General features: G+C 44.0%; 1 protein-coding gene across 4 annotated transcripts in view; it reads left to right on the top strand.

The window, feature by feature from the left end:
• tho2 (THO complex subunit 2-like protein) overlaps nt 1-14,409 on the top strand; it is a 52,087-nt gene that overhangs the window by 25,078 nt on the left and 12,600 nt on the right. For all 4 annotated transcript variants that reach the window (XM_089566765.1, XM_089566764.1, XM_089566763.1 and 1 more), the window contains exons 16-27: nt 683-763; nt 2,973-3,069; nt 3,164-3,281; nt 5,331-5,510; nt 6,241-6,405; nt 6,505-6,567; nt 8,107-8,201; nt 8,272-8,395; nt 8,591-8,732; nt 10,749-10,906; nt 12,902-13,030; nt 13,263-13,394. In XM_089566765.1, coding sequence (XP_089422891.1) covers nt 683-763; nt 2,973-3,069; nt 3,164-3,281; nt 5,331-5,510; nt 6,241-6,405; nt 6,505-6,567; nt 8,107-8,201; nt 8,272-8,395; nt 8,591-8,732; nt 10,749-10,906; nt 12,902-13,030; nt 13,263-13,394 — 1,484 coding nt within the window. The remainder of the gene's footprint in view (nt 1-682; nt 764-2,972; nt 3,070-3,163; nt 3,282-5,330; nt 5,511-6,240; nt 6,406-6,504; nt 6,568-8,106; nt 8,202-8,271; nt 8,396-8,590; nt 8,733-10,748; nt 10,907-12,901; nt 13,031-13,262; nt 13,395-14,409) is intronic.

Here is a 14,409-nt window from a genome sequence, read left to right as displayed (position 1 = left end):
GCAGTGCAAGTTTTTTCAATTTTTCAACTAAAATGCCTGGTGTGCAATCTGTTATACTAAAACTTTTGTGGCAAGTGATTGATCATACAGATAGCTTAGCCACCAAGCAGTCTCATTTTCAGATGACACATGTCGGGTTTGTATTGCCTCAGCATGCTGTATCAAGCAGATAGTAACAAGCATTTCAAAAATGAAACTTGAAACAGAGTTGTATAAGAGCTCGAAGGAAATCCAAAGCAGTATTGCTGACTGTTCCATTTCCACTGGTCAGTTTTGTCTCTCTGTGTTCTGCCCCCTTAATATTAGCTGGACATAATACTTTGCTAACGTAACTAACTACACAGTTCCAGCGGTTGTGTCAGCTGGGTTTTGTTTCATAAAATTGTGGACTCCATTTAAGACAGCTGGTTTAGCTTGTGCGTGCATTTTGAGCACATTTGATTGCAAGGAAATGACTATAGTATTTCTCTCATTTTATGCTCTTTCATTGGCTTATTTTGTTATTTTCTTTGTCTTATTTTATAGTCACTTTGTTCATTTTCTTCTGTGCTGTTCTAGCTTCAATGCAGTGTTTGGTCCCTGTAAAAATAGCACTGCGATTAACTTCAGTGTGTCATTTAGGCTCATTGCTAAGCATTATTGCTGTAAATGTCATTGCTTTCCCTGACAGTGCTTATCACAGATTGTGTTGTTGAGGCTCTTTGTTCGCCCGAAAAGGATCGGATGAAGCATGATGGAACCAGCATCTCGTTATGGCTGCAAAGTAAGTCTGCCAGGAGTGCCTACAGCTCCTACTTCATAGTAGCAGTTCTAGCCTCGTGACGAATAGGTGGCATGGTGACGAGGATCAAACTGGACCACTTCTGGGCCTCGTGTGTTGTTAAGGGGGGACATGGGTCTTAGAGCATTTTTTTTTATATGCAGACCAAATGCAATGAAACTACACATACTTATTCAGTTTGTTCTGCTGATTTCAAATATGAAATTTGTTTATTTCTAGGCCAATTAGTTCCTGAGATATTAATAATATCATGCCATTGTCTGCTCAAACAATAGAAAAAAAATGGGCCACCAGAAATTTAATTTTAATACGTGGGTAGATACTACAATGTGTGAGGAATGCAATGCTGGGAGCAGTTTTCAGTTTTTTGTCCGTGTGGACAAATGGGCGTAATAGTTAAGTTTTCAAGTGAGTTAACCGGACATACAGTGCCAGAAAACACGACACACATGAAACTAACTATTAAGCCCATTTGTCCACATGGACAAAAAACTGAAAACTGCTTCCAGCGTTGCATTCCTCACACATTGTAGTATCTACCCACATATTAAAATTAAATTTCTGGTGGCCCATTTGTTTTCTATTGTTTGAGCAGACAATGGCATGATATATATTAATATCTCAGGAACTAATTGGCCTAGAAATAAACAAATTTCATATTTGAAATCAGCAGAAAAAACTGAATAAGTATGTGTAGTTTCATTGCATTTGGTCTGCATATAAAAAAAAATGCTCTAAGACCCATGTCCCCCCTTAAGCTCCAGGCTTATTGTAAGCATGCTTTACCACTAGTTTTGAGAAACTGTTGTAGCAAATCACTTTTCGCTCTCCCAACAGCGTTCAGTTTTTCAATGTATTGTGGTTGCTATGCAAACCAACATATTAAGCATTCTTGTCACTGCAGGCTGCCTCACCTTGACCCCACTATAGCTGTGGTTGGCTGTCATATCGGTGTTAAAATATGTCGTGACAGATATTGGCGTTGCATGATAAATAAGCTTGTAGTGTTTCACAGACAAGTTCATGTTTGAGGCCCCTGTGCCAGATTTCACTCATTCGCTGACTTCTGTCTTTGCTCATTGGATTAACTGGCCCTAAAGTGAAAGTCTGATACAGTAAAACCTCGTTAATACAGTGCCCTTCAGTTCAAATAATTTGGACTTCCACCAGAGTCCCGCCAAGCACCCACGCAAGTCTATGGTGTCAGATGCTCATTTATTTGGACACCTTGGGGCTCAAATTGTTAAATTCGGACGGGCCCCTGAGGGGGTTTTGTCAAGATATGTTCTCGACAGGCAATTGTCCAGGTCTTTGTCCACAGGCTTGAACTGCATATCACATTGTATCCCGTGCCACTCTGATGTTGCGCAAAGGCGGGCGTGTTGACAGTCGGCAGGCTCCCGTCGACAGGCCGAGAGAGAGTCCTACCGTCTGGCCACATAGTTTTGTTTTCGAAACCTCACCACTAACCCACGGTGACCGTTTGCTGCGCATATCAGTGAGCCAGCCAAGTCTCACTCTGTTTGGTACGATGATTGCCTTGTTGCTGATCTTTTTTTTTGCTTGTTGTTTGAAGGCATCTTGCCGCTCCGGCGCTGATGCTTGCTTCCCTTGCTCCCGTCCACGTCGTATTTCCGTTCTTCCAGCGTGCAGCTCGTCATGTGCTGTTCGCTGTTTGTGTAGTGAAGCCTCCTCACATGCGACACACGCGGAGAAGCGCCAGCGCAACTGTTTCAGACACTGAAAGTAACTGTGGAGACCCTTACCACTGAGAAGCAGTTCTGCTTCTGCCACACCCGATAACGTGCATGAATTAAAACATTTGACGGAACTTCGAGAAACCGCTGCTGTCAAGCAGTTTTCATCTTTAAAGTAAGGAACAGTTGCCCAGGTCCCATCAAATAAATTTCGCTTGCACGCGAAAGAAAGGCTTTTGGCGGTTTTGAGGGGCCATTAGATCATTCGACGTTCTGATAATTCGGACGTTTTTCCCGAGTCCCTCGAAGTCCAAATTGACGAGGTTTCACTGTACCTCAAAAAAGCTAGAACACAGTATTTGTGGGAAAGAGCTTTGATGGCAGAGAACAGGCTTGTAGTCGTGCCAGCATTTGCTTTGTTTAGGGTGTGCAGCACATAGGTCAAATTTCTGAGAAAGTGATGCAAACCTATTTTTAACATTTGTCTCAATCAGGCCTTGCCAGCTTTTGTGGTGCAGTCTTCAAGAAGTACTCCATTGACCTGACAGGCCTGCTTCAGCTCGTTGCAAACCAGCTGAAGGCTGAAAGAAGGTGAGTCTGTTCATTCAGAGCGTTCCTTGATGTGCCATGGCATGCTCTTTAGGTGCAACCTGTACCGATTCTTTTCCCTCTTTGTCCTGAATAGCCTGGATTTACTGGTACTCAAGGAAATTGTACAGAAGATGACTGGCATTGAATCCACTGAGCAAGCCACTCAGGACCAGCTGGAAGCCATGTGTGGAGGAGAACTGCTGAAGGCTGAGGTGCCATTCTTTGATTACATCTTCAAAAAGCTGGGTGCAATTGCATGTTGAAATTACATGCTCTTAGAGTACTTAGGGACTTGTTATGGCATACATTTCAAGTAGGCCAAGATGGTGGTTTTGGGCTCGAAGGGAATAGTAGTTTTCTTCTGGTAATTTCGAAGTGAAGAGGTTGAATACCTAGGTATTTTTGAAATCACGCTGGACATACCCCGCAGCGTCAATGCATGTTCTGCGACTTGGCGATTGTTGGTGCATGCCCGTGATGGGTAGACTGCGTCAGGGGGTAAGGTTACCAGCATCTTTATTTCAAGTGGTTGAAAAATTGGTCCAACAAAGGCAGGGTATTCTTGCAACGAAACTTATTGCGTTGGTCTCATTAACTCGCTTAGTTTGAATATTTTTCACGATCTCAGTGACTTCAAATTAACGAGGTTTTACGGTAAGGGCTCTTTTTCCGTCTTACATGAGGGGCATTTGTTGTGGGATAAGCTGCCTGTTGGTGTTCCTACAGTTTTTCACAGATACCCACTTTTGCATTGATTACTGCAGCTTTGCTGTAAAATATGTTGGTCCCACATACGGACGTGTGGACCCTAGATGGGTGGATAGGATAGGATGAACTTTATTTGCTCTATTTTGCAAGTTATTACGGTCGACAGAGGTCGGCGCCCCTGGAACATTGCCAGAGTGCAGTGTAGGCATTGCAACTTTAGGTGAAAGCTGCAAATGCACTTGGAACATCTGTGTAAGTCTGCGCACTCAGATTAACTGAGTGGTTCTGTGTCATGAAAACCAACTAGTAAAATTATACTGAAAAAGATTCCCCATTCTCTGTTGCACATTTCCTAGGACCAAGGTATTATTGTTTATTTCCTTTACACTTTTTCTATTTTATAGAAAGAGTGTACCTCAGCACATCTGCCTTCCGCTTTTCAGGCTTCAGTGGTGGTTGTTGAGCCATTACACTTTGGTTTAAGGTGATAGTGCATGGGAAATACAAAGCCTTCAGACATTTTATGTGTCATTCGAAGCAAGTTACTGTTGCTTTTCAATCTTACTGGGCCTGATCAGATTTGAGACCCCCCCACTTAGGTTTTAGGTGATACAGTCAAGCCCACTTATAACAATATTCAAGTGCCATGGAAATACCATTGTTATAACCAATAATTGTTATAACAGGGTTGTGCCGAAAAAAAGAAAAGACGACAAACTTCAGAGCATTTATTGACAGTAAATAACCGGAGGGGTTTGATTGTTCTAATGCCTGTAAAAGCTCGTTAATTCAAACTTAAGGGAACCGGAACAATGTTCACCAATGACCAAAGCACCGCCATTACTGCGCCACCGGGAGCTTCACGCGCCTCCATGTCACAGGAATCAAGCCGGCTTTCCGGAAGTGATTCTTATGGGAAATTCAAGAAGCATGCAGAACTAAGGGTGCAGTGACTGCTGACGAGAAAAACCGCGCTGGCTGCATGCACACACGCTGCACCGACTGATTGGGGATACGCATGGCGTGCGTAGCCAATGAAGCAGCTCTCCTGACGCAATGACGCCTGCCTCTTTTGCTTTCGTGGCGTTGCTGCGCCAGCTTAGTCCATTGGTCGGCCCCACATGTGCGCACTTTTGTGTTGTAAGCATGGTTTTGCTGGTGTGGTTGTAGCATTTCCTTCTTTCTTTTTCTATAATAGTTGACACTCAATTACCAGATTTAATTGTTATAACCTATAATCTGCCTTGACAGCATTGCTATAAGCAGTTTATTTTACCATAGAACACATGGCAAAGCTGATGGTGCCATGACTGACCATTGTTATATCCGATATATTGTTATAACCAGTATTGTTATAAGTGGGCTTGACTGTACATGGGAAATGCAAAGCCTTCAGACATTTTATTTATATCAATGCTATGCAAGTTACTGTTGCTCTTCAGTCTTATTGGGCCTGATCCGATTTGAGACCTACCCCCCCCCACCTAATCTGTTGTAATCTTTATCATCAGATTAAGCGGGCACTGGATGAGTGATGTTTGCCGTGCATGCAGGGAGGCTATTTCCACCAGCTGCGGAACACCAAGAAATCATCGCAGCGGCTGAAGGATGCTCTCTTAGAGCAGGACTTGGCATTGCCCCTGTGCCTCCTCATGGCCCAGCAGAAGAACTGCATCCTCTACCGGGAGCAGGAGGCCTCACACCTCAAGCTGGTTGGCAAGCTCTATGACCAGGTAACAAAACATTCTCTTTAGCTGTGTGAAACTTTAGAAATCATTTTACTACACTACTATCGCACTGGTACTTCCAGTCCTGAAAGGAACAAACCTAATGCAAATCTGGCATTGCTGCAAAAGTACTTGTTGTTGGACTAGTTGGTTCATCATAAATTTTTGAATGGTGCGAAGGAACAAACACAGGAAGACATGGGGACAAAAAGAGTGCCTTTGCAAAAGCGGGCATTGCTATCCGGCCAGTTTTAGTTGTGGTCGTCATTTGGTTCTTGATGCTAAGTAGTCAAAATTATTGATCCTGAACAAGAAGCTGCTACTGATAACCCTTGTGCTGAAGAATAATTAAAGTGGAACTAATAACTGTTTGCTTGTGCATAATGTGAAAGCTGCCTCGAGGTATTCTGGTCAAAAGTACTTTTGTTCACTTTCACTGATTACAAACTCGTTTCTTAGCTATGGCGTAGTACTTGGTGCATGCAGTACCACCGGGTAAGCAGTGGGCAACTCAGTGATCATGTGGAAGTGTGTTGGAACGTTGCATGTTGAGCACGTACTAAACTGTCCTTGAATCGGACCGAGTCAGGATTGAAAGTGCTCATTTGAGAGTGGTACTATTACATTTTCGAATTGCTAAAGCCAAGAGTGTGCGTTCTGAATTTAGTGGAAGGTGACTGTCATGGCTAGGGCCGGCAGAGTGTGTTGCATCTGGCTGTTGTCTCTCCTTTTGCAGTGCCAGGACACACTGGTGCAGTTTTGCAGCTTCCTGTCGAGCAGCCTTAGCACAGAAGAGTATGCGGGGAGGCTACCTCCCGTGGACCAGCTCCTGTCAAGATTCCACGTCCAGGCGGATGTTGCTTTCTTCCTAGCCAGGCCCATGTTCGGACACCAGATCAATGTAAGGTCACCTGCGTCTGTCTTTTTCCCCTGAGCTGGCCGTTTGGTGTTTTGCGTCTGTACTAATTCCTGCGTTTTCTTTCTCTCATTTCTTCTCCAGCTCAAGTTTGATGAGGCCAAGCGGAAAGATAAGAGTTTTAAGACACTGGCAGCAGCACAAAAGGTAAATTTGAGACGAAAAAAGATATGATACAATGGGGTGCCTTGAAACAGTGGAGCATTATTTTTTTGTTGTTTTGCCCTATTTATCTTCATTTTAAATGCATTCATGACAAAGGTGCACTGAAGAGGAATCTGAACTTGTCTTTTTGCCGCGGGAACTCAATCTACACGTTCCGAGCATTCTTTGAAACTTCGATTTATTGCCCTGTGTGGCCGATTTCCCTAATTAAATCGAATTAACGTCCGGCTCCCGCCTTTTTTTTTTAATTCTTCCTCGTACGGTGGGCGGAGTCGACCAACGCGGGGAATGCCTTTCACCCAGTCCCGTGGCAGCTTGCCACTCTGCCATCGGCGGAGTAATACGTAGTAGTCCATAGAAGCAAATAGTCTGCACGTATTTTTATTTCTGCGGGCTGATTTTGCAGTTATATTATCTGCAAATGAAACTATTTATTCACGGAAACCTAAAAAACAAAATGAAGCGAAAGCAAAGCCTCCACGGAGCTGGCTGAAAGGCACTCCACGCGTTGGTCGACTCCGCCCACCGTACGAGGGAGAATTTTAAAAAAAAAGGCGGGAGCCGGACGTTAATTCAATTTGATTAGGGAAATCGGCCACACAGGGCAATAAGTCGCAGTTTCTAAGAATGCTAGGAACGTGTAGATCGAGTTCCCGCGGCAAAAAGACGAGTTAAGATTCCTCTTCAGTGCACCTTTAATTTTAAAACGATAAAGCTTGTTTTGTTTGGAATTCAAAGTTAATTCCTGTGCTAACAATGTTGTTCTGAATTTTTTTGACTAGCATGATATGACTTGTGCGAAAGAAAATGCCGTATTTACTCACGTTATGAACCCACCCTCCACTTTGTTGTTGAGGATTCACTTTATTTTTTAGCCTTGCATAAAAAATGTGCATCTAACCTTCAGGGCCACTGTTCAGCACGCTCGCTATAACTCGCTGCGATGGGCCGGCGTCGTCAACTATTACATTGTCATCTGATCACGCGGTAGTACAGCAAACACCTCTTGAAGCGAATGACTCTAAACATCGGTGATACGAATGCGGGTGATGCGGGGGAACAATTTACGACCGTATGCTTTTGTTGATGGATAGATGAATGAATGGATGGATGGACATATATTATGAAATTTCGAATTTTATAAAACCACATCATTTTTTTCCCTTGGTGATATGACCTCTCCCTCAAATTGATGTCAACATTCTCAAAAAAAAAAATTGAGTTCATTATGTGAGTAAATAGGGCGTAATGCCAGTATAATGTTAATTTACCACTCTGCACCTATTTAATGGCAGTCTGCTTCAATTCCTCAAGGCAATCGGAGGCTCACCATGCAATGTGTACGTGGCTTTCGTAAAGTAGACTTGGTTGTCTATTTTCTATCATTTGTTCAATTTGGCTTGCCATAGCTTCGTGGTCATAACCAACTGGAGTTTTTGCTTGATTCACCACGGCTAATAGAAGCTCTGTGCTGGGTCAGAAGTGTGTCTTCTGTGTCCTGATGCTAGAACCCTCACGCAGCTCCAGCGCTATGTGGATTGTGTGGACCAAGTGATGTCTCAGGTGGTTGAAAACGTCAGGCCACTGCACCCAGCGAAAACCTGGGAGGACCTGAGGTGAGAGCAGCATCCTAATCTGGAGCTTTGTAGGTCGCTATACCTGTGGTGTGTTCACTCACTTTTGCAGCCCCCAGTTCTATGTAACCTTCTGGTCGCTGTCCATGTACGACCTCCACGTACCCTCGAACAGCTACCAGCGAGAGATGCAGAAGCTCAGAGATGCATCGAATTCTGAGGAGACAAAGGACATGGTAAGGCTCAGTACGCGACATTGCTAACAGTAGCTTGGGTTGAATGGTTGCTTTGGGAGCTTTCCTGTGCAGTCGGGCTTTTTGCCGCGCTATGTCTTTGCCCAGAGACTGTATCAAGGATGCACTGCGGCTGCTAGCAGCTGTAGGAATGCTTGCGACAGTGACGTGAAGAAAGCTTGCTGTGTCTTGCTGCAGGCCCCCAGCAAGCGCAAGAAAGAGAAGGACCGCTGCGATGCCCTGGCAGACAAGTTGGGCGAGGAGGAGCGGAAGCAGCAGGAGCACTGCACCCGTGTCCTGGCTCGGCTGCGTAGCGAGAAGGATGCCTGGTTTCACTCGAGTAGGTGCCACCTCATCGGGACAGTTCGATTCCCAGTGCCGCCGGGTACCCACCGGTGATGCAATGGGTACAAGCTTTCCCCTGCCTGGTGCTCGGCTTCTTTGGGGTGATGGGTCTTTGACCCGACCTTGAGTAGAAGAAAAAAACCTTGTGCCATGGCGCTCTTTGGCCACAGAGGTACTTGTGCCATGAAATTCATCATCTTCACGTCATCTGGACAGCAGTCGAAAGCTGAGCAACCTACATTTTGTAATGTCTTAACAAACGGAGACCTAATTAGTACGAAAACTTGCTTACTGTGAACGAAGACAATATCACTGCCCTGCTGCACGTTAGAGCTGTGGTACGCAGTCTCATATAAACAAATGTTCATGTACACAAAACTCGATTACAGCGAAAACGCAGGCGCCACAAACGCAAGTACTGGGACATGCTGCAGGATGTTTGTTGTAGACGTATATGTGCGTCGATACCACTTCCGCGTTTTTCTTGGAAGACTGTGATAAGGATATGGGTTAAGCAAAAAAAAGGACGAAAAATTGACAGATCATCATACAATGCGGTGCACCAAATCTGCGTTGGCAGTATATTGGTTTTGCATTTTGCTTTTCCAGTGATTCCCTTTCCGTTACATCTTCAAATTTGATTTTGCTGTTTCTTTTTTGTTTTCTATGACATGGGATTTCGGAGGATGGATTGGTGGGTGGGTGGAGACTTTGGACTCACGGACAGTGGCATTTTCGTGGAATGGGGGCTATATTGCTCACGCAATCATCATCACAAGTCTTGTGCACGCTGTGAGGCTTACCTATTTTGGGTGCTCGACCCTGTATTTGGAGGAGGAATGGCACTCGCAAGAGTTGTCAGCACAGCTGTCGTCCCTTTCAGACGTGGAACATACTGTTTTTTAACAGATGCACATGCGAATGTAATCATATTTTTCATTCAACAGAGGTAGCTACTGGTGCCATTTTATTTGCAGTGATGCAACATAGGTTTACTTTTACAGTGCAATTGCAAGGGGTTCACTGAAAGGAACACCAACAGGGAATGCCCAGCAAATAGTATTTCAGGCCGTCCTGAGGGCCTCGGTAAAAGGTAGCCGTAGCTCCCTTGGAAACTACCGTATTTTCCGGTGTACAAGACGCACCCTTGTATAAGACGCACCCGCCATATATGCAGGCTGTCATTGAAAAAATTGGTATATAAGACGCACCCCAATTTACCCAGTTAGGCCAGTGAGGCTTAATTAAACATGCTTATGCGACCATCGCAAAATGCACCGTACGTGTGAGAAGTTCTTAAGCAACGCTAAGTGATCGAAAAAGGCAATACTCACGCCATACCAGCCCACGTTTTAGCACAAAAGAAAAAAAAAGCGAAAGAACTCTCTTTATGTCCATAACAATTTATTTTTACATAAAACCTTCAAAGTCTTCATCTTCGGATGCGCTATCGAAAAGGCAACACGTATGAAGCATTCTCTTCGCACTTCGTACTTGCAAAGGGTGACTAAAAAAAATATCGGCTTCTCTTGGCTTGTCTTGACAATGGCGAGAAGCGCGACTGTCGCCATCTTTTGGCATTTCACATTACCTTTGCTTGGGGCCTCCGAAACGGCCGCGTGTTTAAGATCCCGGAAGTGGTCAACCCCGCCGTTTCATGATAAAGTTCACCTAAAAAAGTTGCGCACGGCGGTCTCCGTATTGAAGTATTAACCATGTTACAACCGCGTTATTGGTAGTAATATTTTTGCGGTGAAAAAAGCTTCAACATGAACCTGAGTAATTTCTGAACTCGCAAAAAAAAAAAGGGAAAAATTCGCATATAAGACGCACCCTTGTATAGGACGCACCAGCAAGATTTTTGAGAAAAAACGCGTCTTATACACCGGAAAATACAGTAATGTGAGGAGAGTAGTGAGGAAAATCTGTTGATTTTGTGGAAATCTTGTGCCTCTCTTCTCTTGCGATGCAGTTCATGCCAATGTGTCCCTCTCGTCACTTTTGCGTGCAGGATCATCCAAGAATGAGACAATCATGCAGTTCCTGCAGCTGTGTGTGTTTCCACGCTGCACCTTCACAGCACTAGATGCCTTGTACTGTGCCAAATTTGTTCACTTGATTCACATCCTGAAGACACCAAACTTTTCTACCCTCATCTGCTATGACAAGGTGAGATTTGTGTCTTGGTAATGCTGATGTATAAGCAGGAAGTTGCTCTTATATTCTGTGCTGAGAATGCTGAATGCTGTTTGTATGTTTTGCAAACTTTGTTGAAGGTGTTTAGTGGTGTTAACTTGCTGTTATGGTACTACTTGCCAGTGTCTGGTGTGCACTTATAAGCTATGGTTAGTGCATCTCCCACATAAGTCGCTTGCTATTTCATCTTGAGGGCCACTCATGCAGCAGAGCCTCGTTAAACTTAAGCCCATTGAACTGTTTAAAATGTTCTAATTATGTAGATTTTCGAAAATGAAACAAGGCAAGAAAGGCAAGCCTGCATAATCGGTCGAACTTGGTCGTTCCTGAGTTACCATTGAATTCGGCCTTTCCCACATAGCACATCAGGCCTTTGAATTAACCAAAGCAATGCAAGCTGCTTGCTCAGGTTATTTGGTAGAATTTACCTTAGAAATTGTGGGCCCGCACAAATACTTCGAATTGTTGCGGATTTTGAAATATAACTGATAAATTATTGGGGTTTAATGTAGTTTACAACTCTGGGCATGCACTGCTGCTAGTACAGCATTCAATTACTGTGAGCAGGTTACATTTTAGATCAGCCTCTTAGCTGAAATAATACTGTAGAACCCCTCTATAGTAAAGTCATCCAGACCTGCAAAAATCTTTACTACGTCAGGGTATCCAATCGCCTCCTAATGTTGGCCACACGATCGTAGACTTCATGCATGCTGTGATGTCATATTCGTTTCTACAGTCGCTTTTTTGAAAAAAATCTTTACTATAACCAGAAAAAAAAATGTGCAATTGTTTATGGAAGGTGAATTGGAACTACAGTTTCGCTTTACCATATCAGAGTTTACTTTAGTTAGATTTTACTGTAATGGTTTTTCTGGAATTGGAAGTGTGCTAACAAGGGTGCCCATAACTGCATAGTCATGAGGCTAACAGTAAGGCTTTTTGAGGTAGCACAAGAGTAATTTTAAGTAACTTTTACTTAATGGCTGCTTAAAGTGCGCCCGTTACATGGATATGCAGCTTTTTGAAATTTAAGAAAATATAAAGTGGCACTGGTGTGAGAATCAAACCTGGCACTGAGTATGCAGCTGTGGTGGTCACTGTACCAACTGAAAGTAGTTCGGACGGCGCGAAAACAACAAAGACAAAGGAGACACGAACACAACAGGACGGGCGCCAACTTGCAACTGAAGTTTATTGCACCAGACCCCTACATTTTATGCATCACCCCAGCCATATCTCGCAAGCCTATCACACAACAAAACGAAATTGTCATCAAAAGTCCTAACACCGGAAGTAGGCGCAACTATTACAGACAGATATGCGTTCTGCACTATACACATGATAACATTTTCCTTATTTTATAAGTCTCAAGATTAGAAGAGCGCCCAACCCACATGAAAGCAATTCATTCTCAAAAGAAATACAAATTACAAATTCATTACAATACAAATTCAATTCAATACAATACAAATTCATTCTCAAAAGAAATTGTATTTCTTTTGAGAATGAATTGCTTTCATGTGGGTTGCACGCTCTTCTAATCTTGAGACTTATAAAATAAGGAAAATGTTATCATGTGTATAGTGCAGAACACATATCTGTCTGTAATAGTTGCGCCTACTTCCGGTGTTAGGACTTTTGATGACAATTTCGTTTTGTTGTGTGATAGGCTTGCGAGATATGGCTGGGGTGATGCATCAAATGTAGGGGTCTGGTGCAATAAACTTCAGTTGCAAGTTGGCGCCCGTCCTGTTGTGTTCGTGTCTCCTTTGTCTTTGTTGTTTTCGCGCCGTCCGAACTACTTTCAAGATATGAACCAACTAGCCCAAATCAAAGTACTTCTTGAGTACCAACTGAGCTGGCCATGTTTGCTGGCATGTGTCTGTGCGAGTCTGACATGACAAGAAGGCTTTCACAGTCAGTCATACAAGCAGCACCATAAAAAAAGCTCTGGTTCTGTTGCAGATCTTCTGTGACATCACATACACGGTAACTGCCTGCACAGAAAATGAGGCCAACCGGTATGGCCGCTTCCTTTGCTCCATGCTGGAAACTGTGATGCGTTGGCACAGTGACAAGGCCATCTTCGACAAGGTGTGTACCTGTGAACCTCCACTGATTTCTCTATTGTTTTATTGCTCTTGGCTGCTTTTTTTTAGTATTTTATTGCATTTCTAGGGAGGAGGTGGTGGGAATGACACCTTCTTGAATTAATGTTGCATCACTTTCGTCCTCATTCTGCTGCCATGGTTCATTCCTAATTAAGAGGAGTGATCATAGCTTTTGGAGCTTGGTAGAAAACCTCACTTCAAACATTCTCTTGCAGGAGTGTGCCAACTTTCCAGGGTTTATGACAAAGTTTCGTGGTGCCAGTCAGTCCTCGGACATCGCCACTGACCACGTGGACTATGAAAATTACCGGCATGTCTGTCACAAGTGGCATTTCAAGATCACTAAGGTATTGCTGGTGGTGTAGATTCTTGCACCTTTTTATACAGGCCACAGTAGATCTTTTGGTTTCAAAATTTTTGTGATCTCACTTTATGTATTGGGCTCATATCATTTTGCTTTGACTTGCATACACCTCAAAATGCATTGGCGGCCGGTCTGGTCATCAGGGGTTGATCTGAACCATTTGCCCTTCTGTCCCCTCTGACCTATACGGTCAAGCTCTCTTATAAAAATATGAATTGTACCGAGGTGTTCACAGTAGCTGGGCTAGCTATCATATAGGTGACGAGCACAAAGCGGGCTTTCGTGATGCGCTGTCTACTCGTTATCTGCGACTCACCATCAACCTAGCCAGATTTTGACTCTGGCATGTCTTTGCGACATTGCCCATTCCTACTTCGGTCAGCAAACTGTGTAAGAATTGCGTGCATCGCTATCAACAGTGTGAATGGCACTGTGTGTTTAGGCCTAGTGCATCACACGATCAAAGACTGTTTCTCGTTATAGCTCACTCATTAATCAACCAATTTCGAAATCTGCATCAGCAGGTTTGCGTGCGGTGGCAGCGGCGGCCAGTTATCAGGCACTGAAAATGTTCCGCGTCGTCCAAGTTTTAGGCTTAGCTAGACTCAGTTTTTTGGTCAAATAAAGCTTGGGGCACTTGTAGGCTTAGCACGGGCACAGTGCCAGAGAAGAGGTCATCTTGAGAGGCCCGTATATGGAGCTAACGTGCACAAGGTGCAGCCACCTTACAAGTGTACAGGTTTGACAAAGTAGGCGTTCGAGCTTTTTCAGTATGTAATATTTGATTTAGCTTCTGGGGAATTAGTGATGGGGATGCGGAGCAGGCGATAACTGGTGTGACTGATGACATGCACTGCGGCATAGGATGAGATCACATTTTTTTCCTATAGTTCTGTTCAGGCACCTTACTATCTCTTTTTATGACCCCGCCGCCGCGGTGGCTCAGCGGTTATGGTGCTCGGCTGCTGACCCGAAAGACGCGGGTTCGATCCCGGCCG

This window comes from Amblyomma mixtum, chromosome 1 (genome assembly GCF_055824585.1).
Source record: "Amblyomma mixtum isolate Tamu chromosome 1, ASM5582458v1, whole genome shotgun sequence".
Classification (NCBI taxonomy): Eukaryota; Metazoa; Arthropoda; class Arachnida; order Ixodida; family Ixodidae; genus Amblyomma; species Amblyomma mixtum.
This window is presented reverse-complemented; position numbering and strand designations above follow the sequence as displayed.